Below are 17390 nucleotides of genomic sequence, written 5' to 3' on the forward strand. Positions count from 1 at the left end.
TTTAGAGACAGCGTTTGGAACCACTTGGCTACAGACAACACAGTTCTGGGAACATGAGCGCAACCCAGATTTCAGGACGTGGCATATTTTTATCCTTAATTACATCCCTGAGTGGCCCTTTCTTCTAGCTTCTCTCTTCATTTTCAGTAAAACTCAAGTTACTCTGAGAGACAGGAGTGACAGCTGGCAGACAAGTGGGTGTGCTTGGCCTTGGGAGCCAGCCCAGAGAGGAGCCGCCTCAAGGGGCAGCCCAGGGCAGCTGTCTGGTGAGCTTTGCACCAGATGCTCCACTGCCCAGGCACCGTCCCAGGTGGTTCGAGTCTTACTGGCTGCAGAGAGGTCCTTAAAGGCACCAACTGTGGCACCTTGGTGAATAGCATACGGGCAGGGCTGTAGAAAATTGGAACACAATGGCTCACTTCCCTTCTTTAGAGGTTGTTACATGCTTAATCTTTTAGCTAATATTCATGTGTGTGTTTAGATGTATGTGCATATTTGTGTGTGTGTGTGTGACATGCTCTTGTGTGTACATGTCTATGGAAGATGAAGGACAACCTGTTGTGTCATATCACAGAAACTGTTCACCCTGCTCTTAGAATCAGCTTCTCTCATTGGCTTGGCTTGGCTGGTCAGTGAGGCACAGAGAGTCTCCTGACTCCAGTTCCTCAGCACAAAGTTACAAGTCTGCACCACCATGCCTGCATTTTCCAATATTTATTGAGTACCTAATGGGTCCCTGCATGTATCCAGTATTTATTGAGTACCTAATTGGTGCCTGGATGTGTCCAGTATTATTGATTACCTAATGGGTCCCTGCATGTTTCCAGTATTTATTGAGTGCCTGCATTTGCCCACTATTTATTGAGTACCTAGTGGGTGTAGGTGGTCTTCTAGCTCTTCAGTACTCGACAGACAAGGTCTCAGTTCACTCAGCTCCATCTTCTGTTCTCAGGATGGAGAGAGATAGGATAGCTGAATGGATAGGGCAGAATAATGATCGCGCCACCTGGTTCTAGAGTTGTTCATGTCCTCACCTCAGAGCCGGTGAGTAAGCTGTCATCCAGCATGAGTGTGTCAGGGTTGCTCATGCTCTGCTCTGAGATGGGAAAGGATACCAATTAATCAGGCTAATCACAGGGCCAGCTGCTGACTGGCATCAAGAGGAGTATTGACTGCCATTCCTGGCTGGAAGCGTAGAGGAAGAAGCCATTAGCCAAAGATTTCAAGAGACCCCTAGATACAGAAAAGGACAAGAAAATGGATTTTTTACCCCCTTCTGAAGCCTTCAGAAATGCCAGAGCTCTGTTCATACCTGGACTTCAGCACAGCCAGCGAGGCCAGTTTTGCATTTCTGACCGTCCAAAAATACAAGAGAATCAATGTATATGACTGCACACTACTGAGTTATATCATATTGTATCATATTATATCATATATTATATTGTCAACTAGCTGTAGATAGTGGTAAGGGATGTTAGGAAAATAGAACAGGATAAAATGGAGAGGGGTGTTGGGCAAACATGGTTTCACATGGCGGGGCACCAGGAAAGAAGGCTCTGAGTGATATTGGCCAGGGGTGGTGGTGTGGGGTCAGTCACAGGTGTATCTGGGGAGCCATCTCACTGGTCTTGGCTCCATTACTTTAAGGTTAGAGTACCATTCCTCTTCCCAGGATTAAAGGAAATAGTGTGTTCTACGTGCCCACCTCCTGCAGAGGCTCACTGATTGAACTCAGTGGCAACAGGGATGGTTATAATAGATGCAGTGAAGTCACAGGACCCTCTCTGACCCCTCTATGTCCTCAAGTCTTTCTTAGACATGGCCAGTGGTCCAGATACCAGCCATGACCCTAGTCCCTGCCTCTGGCTTCCTGGTTCTTCCAAGTAGAAGGATTCTGCCCCAGTGAGCAGGTGCCAGCAATTTTTCCTAGAGACAGGATCTAGGGTCTCCCACTCCACCCATGGCCAAGATTAGGAGCCAGTCAGGACCCCCTGACCACTCAGTCTTGGTTCAAGATCTTCTTTGGACATTCCAGCTGCCTTTCTCCAAACTCCAGAGACTTTGGTGTCTTCTAAGTCTCACCACTATCTTGTTCTTTTCTGTATCTGGTGTCCCCAGCCAGCCCTGCTCCAAATGGCTGCCGGGGTCACCCTGTGCTGGCGCTGTCGTGGCAGCTAACCAGCCACTGGACTTTTGGTTTGTTTGCTGCATCATGTTAAAGCGGTTACAGTGGTATACTACACTCTGTGCTCATATGGCCACCTCTTTCAGTCCTTAAACCTCCGTAAGAAAGCAATGGTACAGGGCGTCGGCACTCCTGAGGAGGAGATGGGTTCAGAAGCACAGATAGCATCATTAAGAGAACACACACAGCATCCTGTGTGCTAGGATCCTGAGACCTGGCTAAGAGCCTTCTCTGAAAATGTGGCTGGGTAGGGACCCCACAGCCTTGAGCAATGAGGTCATGGGGACCCAGGAGAGAGAACCCACAGGAAGGAAAGGTGAGAGAGCCACTCGCTGGTAACAGGGTCAGTAGGGACAGTAGGCACTGAGGCTAGCAGAGTCGGTATCTCAATACTGAAACACGGGCCTCCCGGGAGGTGGTTACAGCAGGAGTGAGTCACTGGGGAGAGAAGCCTTCTCAGGGTGCAGAAGAACTTGACCACTGGGAGGAAAGCGTGTGCCAGAAGGCAGTGATTCCAGACAGCATGGTGGAGACTCGGGTTAAGGACAGCTGCAGCAGGGCAAAACAAATCCCGCTGTCCAGTGGGACCTGTAGCCCTTCTGTCTTCTCAAGATGCAAGCAGACCTCCATTGATAGCTACTGGATTCTCACTGTGGGCTGAGAAGGGTTTCGGGACTTCAGAAATAAATAAGGACCATGGCATAAATCTGAATAGTCACCTGGCAGGAGGAGGGTGAGGAGTCTGTCTTGTGTGTGTGTGTGTGTGTGTGTGTATGTGTGTGTGTGTATATGTGTGTGTGTGTATATGTGTATGTGTGTGTGTATGTGTGTGTGTATGTGTGTGTATGTGTGTATGTGTGTGTATGTGTGTGTGTACGTGTGTATGTGTGTGTATGTGTGTGTGTATGTGTGTGTATGTGTGTATGTGTGTGTGTATGTGTGTGTATGTGTGTATGTGTGTATGTGTGTATGTGTGTGTGTATATGTGTGTGTATGTGTGTGTGTATGTGTGTGTATGTGTGTATGTGTATGTGTGTATGTGTGTATGTGTATGTGTGTGTGTATGTGTGTGTGTGTGTACATGTGCATACATATGTGCAAGCATATGTAGAGGCCAGGAGCAAATGGGAGGTGACTTCTTCAGTTATTCTTCATTTGAAATGTTTTTGTTTTAATTTGTAAGTATGTATGGGCATTTTGCCTGCATGTGTCTATGTGCTTTGTGAGCTTGTTGCCTACCAAGAGGATGCTAGATCCCTTGAACTTAGACATAACAGATGGTTGTGAGCCACCAGGTGGGTGCTAGAAATCAAACTCTGGCCATCAGGAAGAGCAGCCAGTTTTCTTAGCTGCTGAATCATCCATCTCTCTAGTCCTCCTGTCTTACTTTTTGAGACAGAGTCTCACTGATCTAAGAGTTTACCAATTAGGCTAGACTAGCTGGCCAGTGAGCTCCCAGGATCCATCTATTTTCACTCGTCCCACTCAGCTGCTGGGACTACAGGTATGTGTAACTGTGCCTTTCTTTTTGATGGACTCTGATCCTGTGTCTGTGTGGCCAACACTTTACTTGTGAGCCACCTCCCCAGGCCCAGGGCTGAGTTATGAGTGATCTAACAAGGCTTCTCTGGAGGGAATGGTATTTCCTCAGAGGAAAGACTCTCATCTGTTCAATACAACTCTGAGTGACACCTGCTCTTGAAGGGCAAAGCTGAGATGAGAAACTAAATCATCCCACAGAAAACCAGAAATTGAGACGTCTTCCCAGGGCACAGAGGTCACTAGCATGATGATTGATTTTTGTACTTTTTCTGATTTTAGAGAGAGTAATAGGATATTGAGCCCATAGACAAGTTGTTAGGACTGTCTTGGTGGTACAGGACCAATTCTGGCAGTGTGGCACTGGTCAGGATTAAGGAGAGGGGTGTAATAGAGGTTGCAGACCATGGTCTGAGGACTTGTACAGTGAAACTTGGTGCTCAATCTGAAGTGTACACTTTCCCTTTTTGAGATTTTCCCCCTATCATAGACTGAACCTTGTATATTAGGCCACTTTCAGCCCAACTTTACAGGTAACCGAATCCCATAATTACTTAGGCACAAAGGAATCATCTCACTACCAGGAAGTCCATGGGCAGGCCAACTCCTAGGCTGGTTAATTCTAGGTGGCTAATCCAATAACACCATTCAAGACCTGGCTTCATTTTATCTTTCTGTTCTGCCAACTGCATGACCTCATTCTCCAGTAACGTTTTCTCATAGTTGAGAAACAGCAGCGGCGACTCCAGTTCTCATATCCTAGTTGGTAGGGAGGGAGCCATTTTGTCTTGTGTCTGTTTCTAAGAAAGACTTTTATTAGATGCCCTACAGAGTCCTTCCCCTCTGCAACTGAGTACTGTTCTCTGGGCTTAGCCCATCAACATAGCGCTGTGCTATGTGGGAGAAGAAAACACACACAAAACAGACCCTAACATCCCGGGATATGGAGAATTAGCAGCCAGATGGCTTGGGTGCACAGAGATGGGGCGAAAAGGATAGTCATTTAGAGACAGAAATGGCAGATAGTAAACACTCCCTGTCCCCAGACACCAGGGAATGAATTAGATTTCCCTTAGGCACACAGGACAACTGGGAGGGGAGGGGGGTTGTTTGTTTGTTTGTTTGTTTCTTAGTGTGAAAGTGCTCCAGAAAGCTAGCAAATGAGGGAGAGACTGGGCTTTCTCAGTAGAATCTGTAAAAATAAAACAGATAAACTAGCTTTAAAAAACAAAACCCAACAGTCAAACAAGAAAGTCCTTTGAGTCAAGGAAAGACCTGTGTTGCAAAGTGATCAAGTAGGATCCAGACGTTTGTCACAGGAGGAAGGGACACAGCAGATGGTGATACCCATCTCTCTACTCAAACTAGCAAGAGCTGGCCTTGGGACTTAGTCATGCTACATTTTCAAAGGCTATAGAACTACACCTCTTGGGGAAGTTGAAGGAAAACTTGACCCCAAGAATTTCCCTTTTTAAACATGAGCCCAGCTGCAAGATGTTTTGAGAAAGAGGCGTAGACAATAGATCTATGTTTACAGCAGACTAAAATAAAATAAAATAAAGCAAAATGAAAACCCAGGACCCCCAGAATATGGCTGCCGCGACACTAAGGGGGTCTCCTTGTCTTCATATGGCCATGTTAGCCCCTGAGCCCATTCTGCACTCTGCCTTGTACGACCTCAGGAAATGTGTGTTTGAGCCACATCCTCTGCCCAGAGGCTCCGACGGAATCTTTATTTCACGCGGTGACCAGTCAGAACAATAACAGCTGCCACCCGCTTCCTGAACGTCATAACAACGGCTCCACCGTTCGCCCTCCCTGACGCTTCTGACGGTCCAGCTCTTAGAACCTGGTTTTGTTCCTTCTTCAGATGCCGTACTGCCCAGAGCAATTTGACAGACATCACCGGGGACCAGGAACTTGAGTCACGCGTCTGGTCTACACAGATCACGACAGGCTCTGGCTAGTGGGGTTTCCTTCTGTCTGAAAGAGTAACCTCAGCGTCTGTGGGAAGATCATCTCAAAGTCCCTCTTCTTCTGAACGTGCATGAAAACCCACGGAACCTCAGTTTTCCCAGTTCTCATTCCCAACACTGCCAGCTCAGCAGAGACAGGAAGTTCGCAGAGATATTTGTGTGACAGAATCATGAGCTGGGCTATTTTCTTCTTCATAGGAAGTGTCTGGCAGCAAGTAAAGTCCAGAGGCCCCTGCTCCCTTCACGGGTGGACCTGGTTAGAGATATCATGTCTAAAGGATGCCCAGAGCTCTGCAGCCTCCTCAGACACAAAGTGGTTGTCTGTTAAGACTTCTTGTCCTGCCTCAGACCCTCCCTTGCTCCAGAGCAGAGCTCCTCCAAAAGGCAGCAACTGGGTGAACAGCTCACTCTGAAGTCAGCGGCCCAAGATGGATGCTACTTCCCTGAGGGGAGAGTCACTTCCTTTGTAGATTCAGGAAGGACCCAGGATTCACACGAACACCATGTCTAGGCATGAGAACCTGGGGCCTGACGGGCTAAGTAAGCATCCTGCTTGCCTCTGGCCTCATTACCTCATTACCTCAGTACCAAGAGGATGTCCACATGAACTTTAATTCAGGAGATCCTCTGGGTCTGAGGATCTGCTTTAAAATCGCTTCACAGTGTCTGCAGAGCCTTGTTTCAGGGTACAGAGCAGAGCCTGGGATAGACAGCTCCCCAGACACCTTCCACAGCCCTGAGAGAACGCTTCCATCTTCACCCTCTATCACCATCGGCCCTGCAGCCTCTTACCCAGCACCCACCACGTTTCCTTTGTAGAAACTGTCCCCATCACATCCACAGCCTTCCTCTTTCTTGACTGTTCCTTCATTGTCTTTCCCCGTTCTCACGGTTCCTTTTCCTTTTGTCTTCCTGTTTCCTCCCCTTATACTGTCCGCAGCATCTGTCTCCCTCCCATTTTCTTCCCATCATTTTTTCACCTCACAGACTGAGGTAGTACACATGGCTGTCTCCCTTCTTACCAAGAATTGGACATGGACGTCTCCTCATGAAGAACCAGGGCAATAAAGACAGTAATGGCCTCCGTGTAGACCATCCCCCTCTTCTGTGAACAGAAAGGTGACCATAGCAGGGGAGATGTAACATTCTATCTTCCTGTTTGGTCTCCTCGAAGTCCCTGAACAAAGCCATGTGACTGCAAAATCCTGAATGCATGGGACACACAGCCAAGTGCTATTCATAATCAAATACCATGCAAATAGGTGAAGATGGGCCCATCTCAGACAGACCACTGTCCTGCCTCCCATCCATGAACCGGTCTTGGGTCCCATCTTGCCCAAGTGTTTCAGCACCCATTCATGCCCAGAAACATATCCTGAGAAAGAAGACTTAGATTGGAAGGAGGGATGTGAACTCTAGGGTCTATAGGTTCCAAACGTTTCTGTGTTGAACAAGAGAATCCAATGGTCTCTGTGGCACAATCGGTTAGCACATTCGGCTGTTAACCAAAAAGTTAGTGGTTTGAGCCTGCCCAGGCACGGTGGATATATTTGGGAGCTGGAGAGATGGCTCAGTGGTTAAGAGCACTGACTGCTCTTCTGAAAGGTCTTGAGTTTAATTCCCAGCAACCACATGGTGGCTTACAACCATCTGTAATGGTATCTGATGCCCTATTCTGGTGTGTGTCTGAAGACAGCTTCAGTGTACTCATATAAATAATAATAAATAAATAATATTTTTTTTAAAAAAGAGAATCAAATAAAGGTCTGCTGCCATCCTTCCTACCTCGGACTCTGTAGGTCTATAACTGATGGAGTCAGAGCCAAGTCAACCAGTGGGCCTTCTGGATCATGAGATACAGACTGTCCATAGGAAAGAATAAGGTAGAATGGATGTTTTGACAAGGATCTCCCGCGAGAGGAGCTGGGGTCATGAAGGCCCTTGGTATGTCGCTGTGCAAAGTCAGCCTTGCTGCTGCTGCTGCTGCTGCTGCTGCTGCTGCTGCTGCTGCCACTAAGCAGGTCTAGGTGTAAGGACTGAGTTATACAGAAACTGTGGCTAAGCTCGGGAAAGAATGCAGGTTTTACTTCACCATGAAAAGAGGAACTGGGGTTAAAATAAGCAGTGGCCAGTACCAACGCTTCCTGAGGGACGTTTCTGACTTGGCTTCACTGGGGTGTGAGCTTTGATTTGTTCCTCAGTAGTCCTGAGCTGTCGTTCGTTTTAGCATGTATGTGGTGTGCTCTCTATATGTGCATGCATGTGTGCAAACGTGTGTATGTGCATGTGTGCTGATCTCAAACTCACTACATAGCTGAGACTTTCAATCCCCTTACCTCTATCCCCAAGTGATAAGATTACAGCTATGTGCTACTATGTCAGACATTAGGCAGTACTAAGAAACTGAACTGTGAGCTGTATAAGCTAGACAGTCTCTCTACCAACTGAGCAACATCTCTAGCCACTTGAGAATGTGTGGGGGTTTTGTTGTTGTTGTTTTGTTTGCATGCTTGTTTTTATAGGACAAGACATCCATACAGGTGGGGACTTCCCCAGACCATTTGAGGTCACAGCTTCCTGTCCCATAGTTAGCTGATATAGGTGACCAAGAAGGTCCCAGGTCAAGTGTAAGACTGGAAACAATTATGTCCAGCAAGGCCATATCTCTTCTGTAAAAACCACCTGCTCACTGCCCTGGCTGAGGTGGCCATAGGAGGCTATGATCTGTCCCCATCTGTCAGTGGTGGGCAGGTACCTGCTTCCTAACAGCCAAGCAACAAAGGCTCTGTAGCCTGTGAGTGGCTCAGGCAGAGAGAGATGTTGGTAGCTGAGCCAATCGGATTCCCTCTGGGGATCTGAGAAGGGCAGTGCTGTCAGCAGGGGAGGAGCAGCCCACAGGGAAGAGCTGACTCACTGAGGTAGAACCCAGCCAGGGCCCCAAGCCTCTGGTCCCAAGCCCTGGGCTTCTCTAGTGTCCTCCAGGCTACCAAAGTCAAAAATCAGCCAGAGCGACCCACAAAGCACACTGAAGCTCCTAGTCTCAACGAAGGGTCTGTGGTAATTTTTGGGGTCACAGGAAGCCACGGAAGCAAGAGTGAAGAGAACGTGGGCACAGACTCCAGACGGGCGGAGTTACGGGTTTACAAGCTGTGGGTACAAACCCTTGACAAGAAGCCACAGAGACACCTCTTTTCCAGTCATACTTAAAGTCTTCACCACTTTGAAGGAACAGAAGAAACCACAAAAGGGGAGAAAGATCAAAGACGCCGACTAACTTTTAACTTAAGAGAGTTGACTCCTAGCGGGAAGCCACCTGCCAAGGACACCATGCCACCAGACAAAGTCCACACAGTCCTAGGTTTGGATAAAAAAAGTAGAGACCACCACGAAGGCCCACTATGTGCCTAAGCCACCTCCCCTGAGCCATGTCCTCAGAAGTTTGGGGGGTCCACAGCTCAGAAAGTATTCAGGTGACAGATGTCTGCCAACCTTAAAAAGAGCGCTTGCTTACATGATCTCAGACCTGTTCTGGTGACTTCCACCAACGACTGGGCTGGGACAAAGACTCCCTGACCCCTAGACCATACCTTCCATCCAATCCTCCTTCCATCCCCGTGTTCACGCGCACACAACAGAGGAGGAGAAACAGGAACTGTGCGCAGCCTGGCCACCACGCTGTGCAGTAGAGCATTACTCCAGCCCACAGTGGTCCACACTGGCCTCTCCCATGAAGCTCAGTATGAGCAGAACTGTCCCCTAGAAGGAAGCTTTGCCATAACCTGGATGGAACTGGTCCCTTTCGAGTCCCACTATCTGGACACAGCGGCTGGTGGAAGTACTGAGGTAGTTTCTTTTGAATTCCATCCTGAGTTGCCCTGTGAGCCTTTTCCTCTGTTCATAACTTCTCCCTCTTCCGTGTTTCTGGGCCTTTATCCCTGGGGACTACCTTTCATCGGGGCAACTGTAAGTCTACCTCTTGGACTTAAATTCATCACCCCCTTCACGGTTCAGAAGCCACCAACATGGCTGGTCTCTCCCTTCCCACACCTTTCTTTTCAGCAAACCCCTGAAGACTTTGTTCCTTGTTGTTCTGGTGATACAGTGCCTAGATGCTCGTATTCCCTTACTGTACTGCTCACACAGATGTGTCCCACCTGCCGCTGTGGCTCTTACTACAGTCACTGTGAACTTAGTGACACAGGGCCCCTCCTCTACCGAGGACACCGAGGCTGTCACCTCCTTTCTGCACACCCCCACACTTGTCCTAACAAAGCCAGGCAAAAACTAGCTTACCTGCCTTCCACATCGCTGAGATGGCATACCTGTCACCAGACAAGGCCCCTGTGTTGGCCACACAAACTCTGCGAGGGTGGTCTTCCCAGGCTTTGATTGGCACTACTGATTTGGTTTTGTTTGTTTGTTTGTTTTCCTTTGAAAGTCCAGCTGTGGCTGGCAAGACGGCTCAGTGGGTAAAGGCACTTGCCAGCCAAGCCTCAGGATTTGAGTTCTATCCCCAGAACCCATGGCAGAAAGAGAGCACCAACTCCCACAAGTTGTCCTTTGACTTCTACACACACACACACACACACACACACACACACACACACACACACACACACTATGGCATAATCCATAGATCAACCAACCAACCAATCAACCAACAAGTTTATTCGTGGCTTTGTATATTTGGTCTTTTTACAGTGAATCAGATGCCATGACAGATGTGTTGGGCAGAAGGGAGCTGTGGTAAGTTAAAGGTACTATCTCATCTAATCTCCATCCCCCCCTCTGCTGCTTCCCGGGCCACAGACATTTGCTCATCTGTGGTAACCAAACAAAAGAATGGATCAAGACATAGCCACCGGCTTGGCTTTCCTCCACCACTGTGTCCTGTTTTCAGCCATGGCCGTGAACCATCCTCGGCATGCGTGACTATCATCTTGTGACTGTCATCTATGAAGGGTCACCGGTATTCACTCAGTTCCCCAGACACATGGCTTTGGGGGACAAAGCTCAGCTCTACCAGGTCCTCACATTGAGACTACTTGGGACACCTGTTTTTCCTTTCTCTTTTTCATTTTCTGTCAGAGAAAGCACACGTTGGTTCGGGACTTACCTGAACAGTGAATTTATCGTCCTCATTGGGCAGAATCCTGTAAGTGTAAACACAATTCCGGAACCTAAAATAAATCAAAGACAATATTAGAAACCACGCAGGAAAACCAAGAGCCAGAGAGAACAGGGCTGTCTGACATAGCCTGGGGAGTCTGTGTACAAAGTCTGTAAATGTCGCGGTTGATGGTGTTCTGAGGCAGAGCTGAATCTGCCTCTCACTGTCCTGCAACGATACTGCTTTTCCGCCCGCCCCTCAGCACACCAAGAGTGGCCATGGACGTGTCATTATGTCACTGCTAGATATCCGTGTAGTCTGATCAAAATGTTCCATCTTCTAGAGGGGCTTCCTCAACCCCTCAGCTGCCACATCATCAAAGAGAATGAAGCAGGAGACACGTGAAGAGTCAGAACTCCCAGGAGCTCAGATCCAAATCATGATGACCAGCTCCCAGCTACAACTGCAGAGGGAGCAAGGTGAGGCTACAACTGTGGAGGGAGCAAGGTGAGGCTCCCCGGTACCTCATCCCCCCCCCCCCTCTTTGGCTCCTCCCCCTGGATTCCTTGTTTTAATGGCTTCCTTCTTCCTGCAATGAGCTCCACCCCTTTCAGATACTGGGTTGGAGAGCTCTAGGATTGTTTCTGTAGAGGAAGTTTTCTAGAGTTTCTACATTTTTGGCTCAAGAATCCCAGGCCCTGTTTACCTTCCTAGAATCTCTGAAAGGAAGAACTTGTTAAAACTGAGGATCCTCTGGAAAGGGGCCATAGGTGACCAGTCTCCAGCCATCTGGTCTCTGGCCATGGGGGTCTGTTGGTGGCCTCAGGAGTTCATTGGCCCCACAGCTGAGCCTGGCAGGCTGTGAGCAGTTTTGGGAAACATTACCATCACCAGCTCTTCCTTAATCCTGCTAGAATTGCCTCTTACCCATCTTCCTCCATTTGGGGGTTTCATGAACAGTGAAAGCTAGGTACCCCTATTGCCCAAAGATGGAGTGTGTGTATGTGTGTGTGTGTGTGTGTGTGTGTGTGTAAAACTCTATCATCACACAATGCTTCCAATCTAGAAATAAGAGTTAGGGAGGCTGGAGAGATGTGTTAGTAGTTAAGAGCACTTGTTTCTCTTCCAAGAGGACCTGAGTTCAGTTATCAGCACCCACATGGAGGCCTGCACCCAACTTTTATTCCAGTTCCAAGGGATCCAGCATCCTCTTCTGGCCTCCACAGACATGGCATGCACATAGTACACTTACATATGTGCAGGAAATACACCCATAATATAAAAATAAGCCTCAACAAAGCCACTTAACCTCTTCCACATGCCACACAGCACTACAATTTCACATGTTATCATTTAATTCAGTTTAAAAGTTTTATATGGCAGGCTGGGTGCACTGCTCAGTTGGTAGTGCTTGCCTAACATTCATGAGGCCCTAAGCTCAGTTCCCGTCATAAACCAGGCATGATGACACACACCTGTAATCACAGCACTCAGGAGGTGGAGGCAAGAGAATCAGAAGTTCAAAGTTATACCCAGCTACGTAGGAAGTTGGAGGCCAGCCTGGGTTATATGAGACTGTCTCACAAAACAAAAACTAAAAACGATTGTATATTGAAAAGAAAGCCACACACAAAAGATATAAAATGAAAAAATATATATATCTTCTCCATCCATGAGTTTCTTAGACTTATTCTTATTTGTAAAATATTTAAAAACACACATATAAGATTGTATATCTTTACAATTTTTTTAAAATATATAAATCATACTGTTTATGTTATTCTAAAGTTTGTTTTCTTCATAAAATACCATCGAGGTCTTCCATATTGGTCCCCACTTAGTAAAACTGTTTGAGAAAGATTAGGAGGTATGGCCTTGTTGGGGAGGTGTGCTACTGGGGTTAGACATCGAAGTCTGAAAAGGATCAGAATGTAAGTTCTCAGCTACATGCCTGCTTCCATGTTCCCTGCCCTGATAATCATGGACTCTAACCCTAAGAATGATTATAGACCATGAATCCAAAGATATCCTATCTTTTATAAGTTGCTTTGGTCATGGTATCTCTTTATAGCAACAGGGAAGTAACCAAGATACACATGATGGCTAGTTTGGTGATATTCTCAACATTCTACCACATACATGTATTATCATGCCCTTGACAGGGCCTGGTGGTAGCAGTTTTGAATATTTTGCCTGTATAAGATGTTGCAGTGAACAAACATCCATGTATACATGGTTATATCCATATAACATGGCTACATTGGCATGTACATACATGGCTACATTCATGAGTACATACATGGCTACATCCATGCATACATGGCTACATTGGGTTATATATACATGGCTACACCTGTGTGTATATACATGGCTACATCTGTGTGCCATACATGGCTACATCCATGTATACATAGCTGAAGTCTTTGTTTTAGTTTCCTCATTGTAAAATGGAGATGATAGCAATGGCATATCTGCTTGTTGCTGGGAAGACTAAATGCATTCGTGTATTGAAAATCTTAGGAACAGAGCCGGTCTCACACTGGACACCACACATATCAGGATTTGCTAGTTACTATGGATAAACAATGAACTAGACAGAGTCAGTCAGACAAAAAGACATAGACATTTTACAAACATGCATGTGTGGACATGTACACCTTTATGTAGCCTAGGTTGGCTTCTGACTCAAGATAATCCTCCTGCCTCAGCCTCCTAAGTATTGGGATGTCAGATCTGAACCACCATATCTTGCTAGAATTTTATATTTTAATAAAGACTGTGAGCTGCCATCTAGTAAGACTGTCGGGTTTTTTTTTTTTTCTTCCTCCTAACGGATATGAGAGTGTCTATCTCCCCACAGCCTGCTGACTGGCTTATCAGATCTCTTAATCTTTTCAAATCTGAGAGGAGGAGAGCAATGTCAGCTTGTCTTAATTTGCCTCTCCCTGTGAGAAAGGTTTGGTTCATTCTTGCTCTTGGCTGTTTCTGTTTCTTTTTCTTTGAATTCCTTTCTAGTCTTTGTCTTGGTTTTGTTGTTGTTGTTATTGTTGTTTTTCCTGTGCCTATTAGCAGACAAGACTTTGATCTCTGCTACCATGGATTTTGATATTTATTTCAACAACGTCTGTAGGTTACCTTCTGTAGCTGTATAAATTTACATTTTTTATGTAGCCAGCTTTATAATCTTTTCTTTTACTGTTTTGAATTCATGTATACTTAAAGAAAATTCAGGGCAATGCTTTTGGGAGTGTTCACGACTTTGTTGCTTCATTCCCCATGGGAAAGCTTCTCTCTTCTTGCCCTAGTCCCAACTTAATGTTCCACCCCAACCCCAACCCATTTCCGCAGGCCAGGTCAATATCACCACCATCTGGCCTGACCTCATCTTACCTCTCAGAGATATCATGGGAACACAGAGAATCCTAGCCACGCCCACTTATACATCCCTGTGGTCCTAAGCTCAACCCACACAGAGCCAGGGGAACTACAGAGCCAGCTCTGCCCTGCTCTTCCCTGGCCTTATCTCTTGGAAGCCCTGACCCTTCCTCCTACACTTGATCTTAGCCAAAGGGCTGAGAACCGATCTGACCCTTCCTCCTAAGCAAAGGAGGGAGGGTGAGAACAGCTTTCCTGGGCTGAGGGCAGCTACTGATGGAATAGCCCTAAGGAGCCGGTGAAACACATGGTCTCAGAGACAGAAAGAAAGGGCAGAGAGATAAAGACATGGCTGCTCCAAACAGGAAAAAAACAAAAACAAATAAAAAACAAAACAAAACCAAAAACCTTTAATTAAATCAAGTGTAGGAGAAAAGCCTGCCTGGCCTTTTCAAAGATGTTCTAGAAACTGAAACAAAGAAACAGCCTCACATGACTAAGACCAAAATGAGACTGGAACACAACCAGAGCATCTCAGATGACCCTGCCTGAGCACTGTCAATATTCAGACAGCATCATAACCACCACCCTTATGGAAACATTAGTTCAGGCTTTGTCTCTCTCCACATGCTGCTCTTTGTAATTGCTTGTAAATCCCACTGGGGCTCTAGCAATGTGTCGCTTCTAATGTCTGGAAAACACTCTTCCCGTGTGTTTTCTCTTTTCTTGGCTAAATGTTGCACACTTCTGGTCAAGGTGGGTAGAAAACAGTCAAAACAGAAAACTGCATTCAGAAAGCCATCTGGAACTGGGTATGGTCCTGTGCACCCCCAATCCCAGCATTTGGAAGGCTGAAGCAGGAGGATAGAGAGTTCATCGCCAACCTGTCCCTAAGCACCACTAAAGAGGGGGCGCAAGGCATATTGGCTAGCACTCAATAAGAGAAAATGTACCTAAGCCCCAAGCAAGCACGTTTGTCTCTACTGCTCCAACCTAGAGAACACTGGAGTTATAGGGCTAAGACTCCAGTCTTAACAGAGGCCATCCCCTGCTTCCTTGGGCCCCTCCAAAAGAGAGGAAATAGGAAGAGGGTTCAGGTGGCCAATAAATAGGTGAGAGGTAGAGGAGAGACAGAGAGAGAACCCTCCTTTGCAGGAGGGACCCAAGTAGCCACTCCTGACCTAAAGCTTTAAGTAAAGACATGGGAGTAAGGCTCCAGAACCGAGCCCTCTCTGTCTGTCTATCTGTCTGTCTGTCTATCTGTCTGTCTGTCAGTCTGTCTGTCAGAGTTTAACACCTGGCCCAATACTAGATGGGTCTTGTTGGTTTGGTGGGGTCTTTCATCTCTATTCCTCTTGGTGTTTTTCTTTTTCTTCTTTCTTTTCTTCTTTCCTTCTTTCCTTTCTTTCTTTCTTTCTTTCTTTCTTTCTTTCTTTCTTTCTTTCTTTCTTTCTTTCTTTCTTTCTTTCATAAGATAATTTTGGCAAAAATGGACTTTTGATTCTAAAAGAAGCTGTCTCCTCCAGCCCCCAGTTGTCAAAAAAGAATAATCACAAGACTTGTGAAAATATATCACTATTCAAAAGAGGGCCCCACCCCACAAAGGACATAAAGGCGCTATCTCTGTTTTAATAAACTAATTGTTTTAAAGCAGCATGGGGGACCCTGGTGGGTATCTGCCTTCCCAGAACCCACATGTCCCATCTCCATACTGGTGCCTGTAATAAAGTGCCCTGATCAAAAGGCAACCTGGTGTCAGGGATATGTGAAGTTCTCCTTAAGATAGACATCTTCTGGGGCTGGAGAGATTGCTCAGTGGTTAAGAGCACTGACTGCTCTTCCAAAGGTCCTGAGTTCAAATCCCAGCAACCACATGGTGGCTCACAACCATCTGTTATGAGGTCTGACACCCTCTTCTGGTGTGTCTGAAGACAGCCACAGTGTATTTATATAGATAAAAGTAAATAAATCTTTTTTTTTTAAAAAAAGGTAGATATTTTCTTTTTCCAACGGTTGTCACTATATTACTTTAGAAATACTGGTCCATGTAATGAGGTATGAAATTTGAGAAAGTCGTTGTAAGCATTTGGAAGCAAATACTAGGCTCCTGATTTGCAGATGCTATGAAGGCCTATTCAGAAAACTTGGGGCTGGAGAGAAGGTCCAGTGGGTAAGAGTGCTCACTGCGCAAACTTAAAGACCTGAGTTTAGATTCCCCGGAGTCCGTGTGGTGGTGTGTACCTTGAATACTGGATCTTGGGAAGTAGGCCATCTCTGTGAATTCTAAACCAGCCAGGGATACATAGTGAGACCCTATCTCAAAATTTAAGAAGATTAAGGTGTGGTCACACACATCTGTAACTCCAGTGTTGGGGTGGGGGTGGGTGGGTGGCAGAGACTTGCTGCACCTGGTCAGTCAGCACAGCCAAAATCAGCAAGCCCCATGCTTAAAGAGAAACATTGTATCCAGGAAACAAGGCAGAGAGTGATGGTCAGAACTTCAGATGGCCTCATCTAGCCTCCCGGCCCAGGCCCGAACAAACACAAACATATGTCACACATCTGTGCGCATGAATGGTATCTCACACACACACCGCAGATAACAAAGTTTCTTCAAAAAGAGAAGCAGCTGAAAGATGGATGAGAAGTGGTCAAAGAGAGGGGCAGAATAAAAGATGAAAGCATAAATTCTAGGCAGGCAACTGCTTATCATGAACCAGTAAGTGCAGTGGAAATGTGTCATTCACAACAGTAACAAAAAAACATGAAAGTCATCAGCAGAGACCCAGACAAGAAACACTCAGGGTCTGCATGGAAAAATATTACACAAGAGAGAGAACCCAAGAAGGCTGTCAAGTTCACGGCTTACATTAGGATTTCCTGCCATTCCAGCCAAAGTCACAACAGCAAGTTTTGTCCAAGTTGAAAAATATTACTATCTAGCTTACCTGGTGAAAATACTTGAATATAAGAAATAATAATCCCAAAACATTTTGTAAAAATTATGCTTATGTTTTTGTAGTGGTAGTGGTGTAGGGGATATTCTTGGACACGGCAGACAAAGGAATCATGATGGAGAAAAGCATAAGTCATTTAATAAAAGGTTGGGGGAAAGATGGTTACTTGAGAAAAATGCACACAAATCTTTATCATTTGTCATCTATTACGTCCAATAAGATTTAGCTTTCAATGTGAACAATAAAAC

General features: G+C 46.2%; 1 protein-coding gene across 1 annotated transcript in view; it reads right to left on the bottom strand.

Moving 5' to 3' along the window:
* The window catches only part of Inpp5d (inositol polyphosphate-5-phosphatase D), a 107738-nt gene that overhangs the window by 81924 nt on the left and 8424 nt on the right, over positions 1–17390 (bottom strand). The window contains exon 2 of the mRNA XM_052192474.1: positions 10817–10880. Within this exon, the coding sequence (XP_052048434.1) occupies positions 10817–10880 (64 nt within the window). The remainder of the gene's footprint in view (positions 1–10816; positions 10881–17390) is intronic.

Source organism: Apodemus sylvaticus, chromosome 9 (genome assembly GCF_947179515.1).
Source record: "Apodemus sylvaticus chromosome 9, mApoSyl1.1, whole genome shotgun sequence".
In the NCBI taxonomy this organism is placed as follows: domain Eukaryota; kingdom Metazoa; phylum Chordata; class Mammalia; order Rodentia; family Muridae; genus Apodemus; species Apodemus sylvaticus.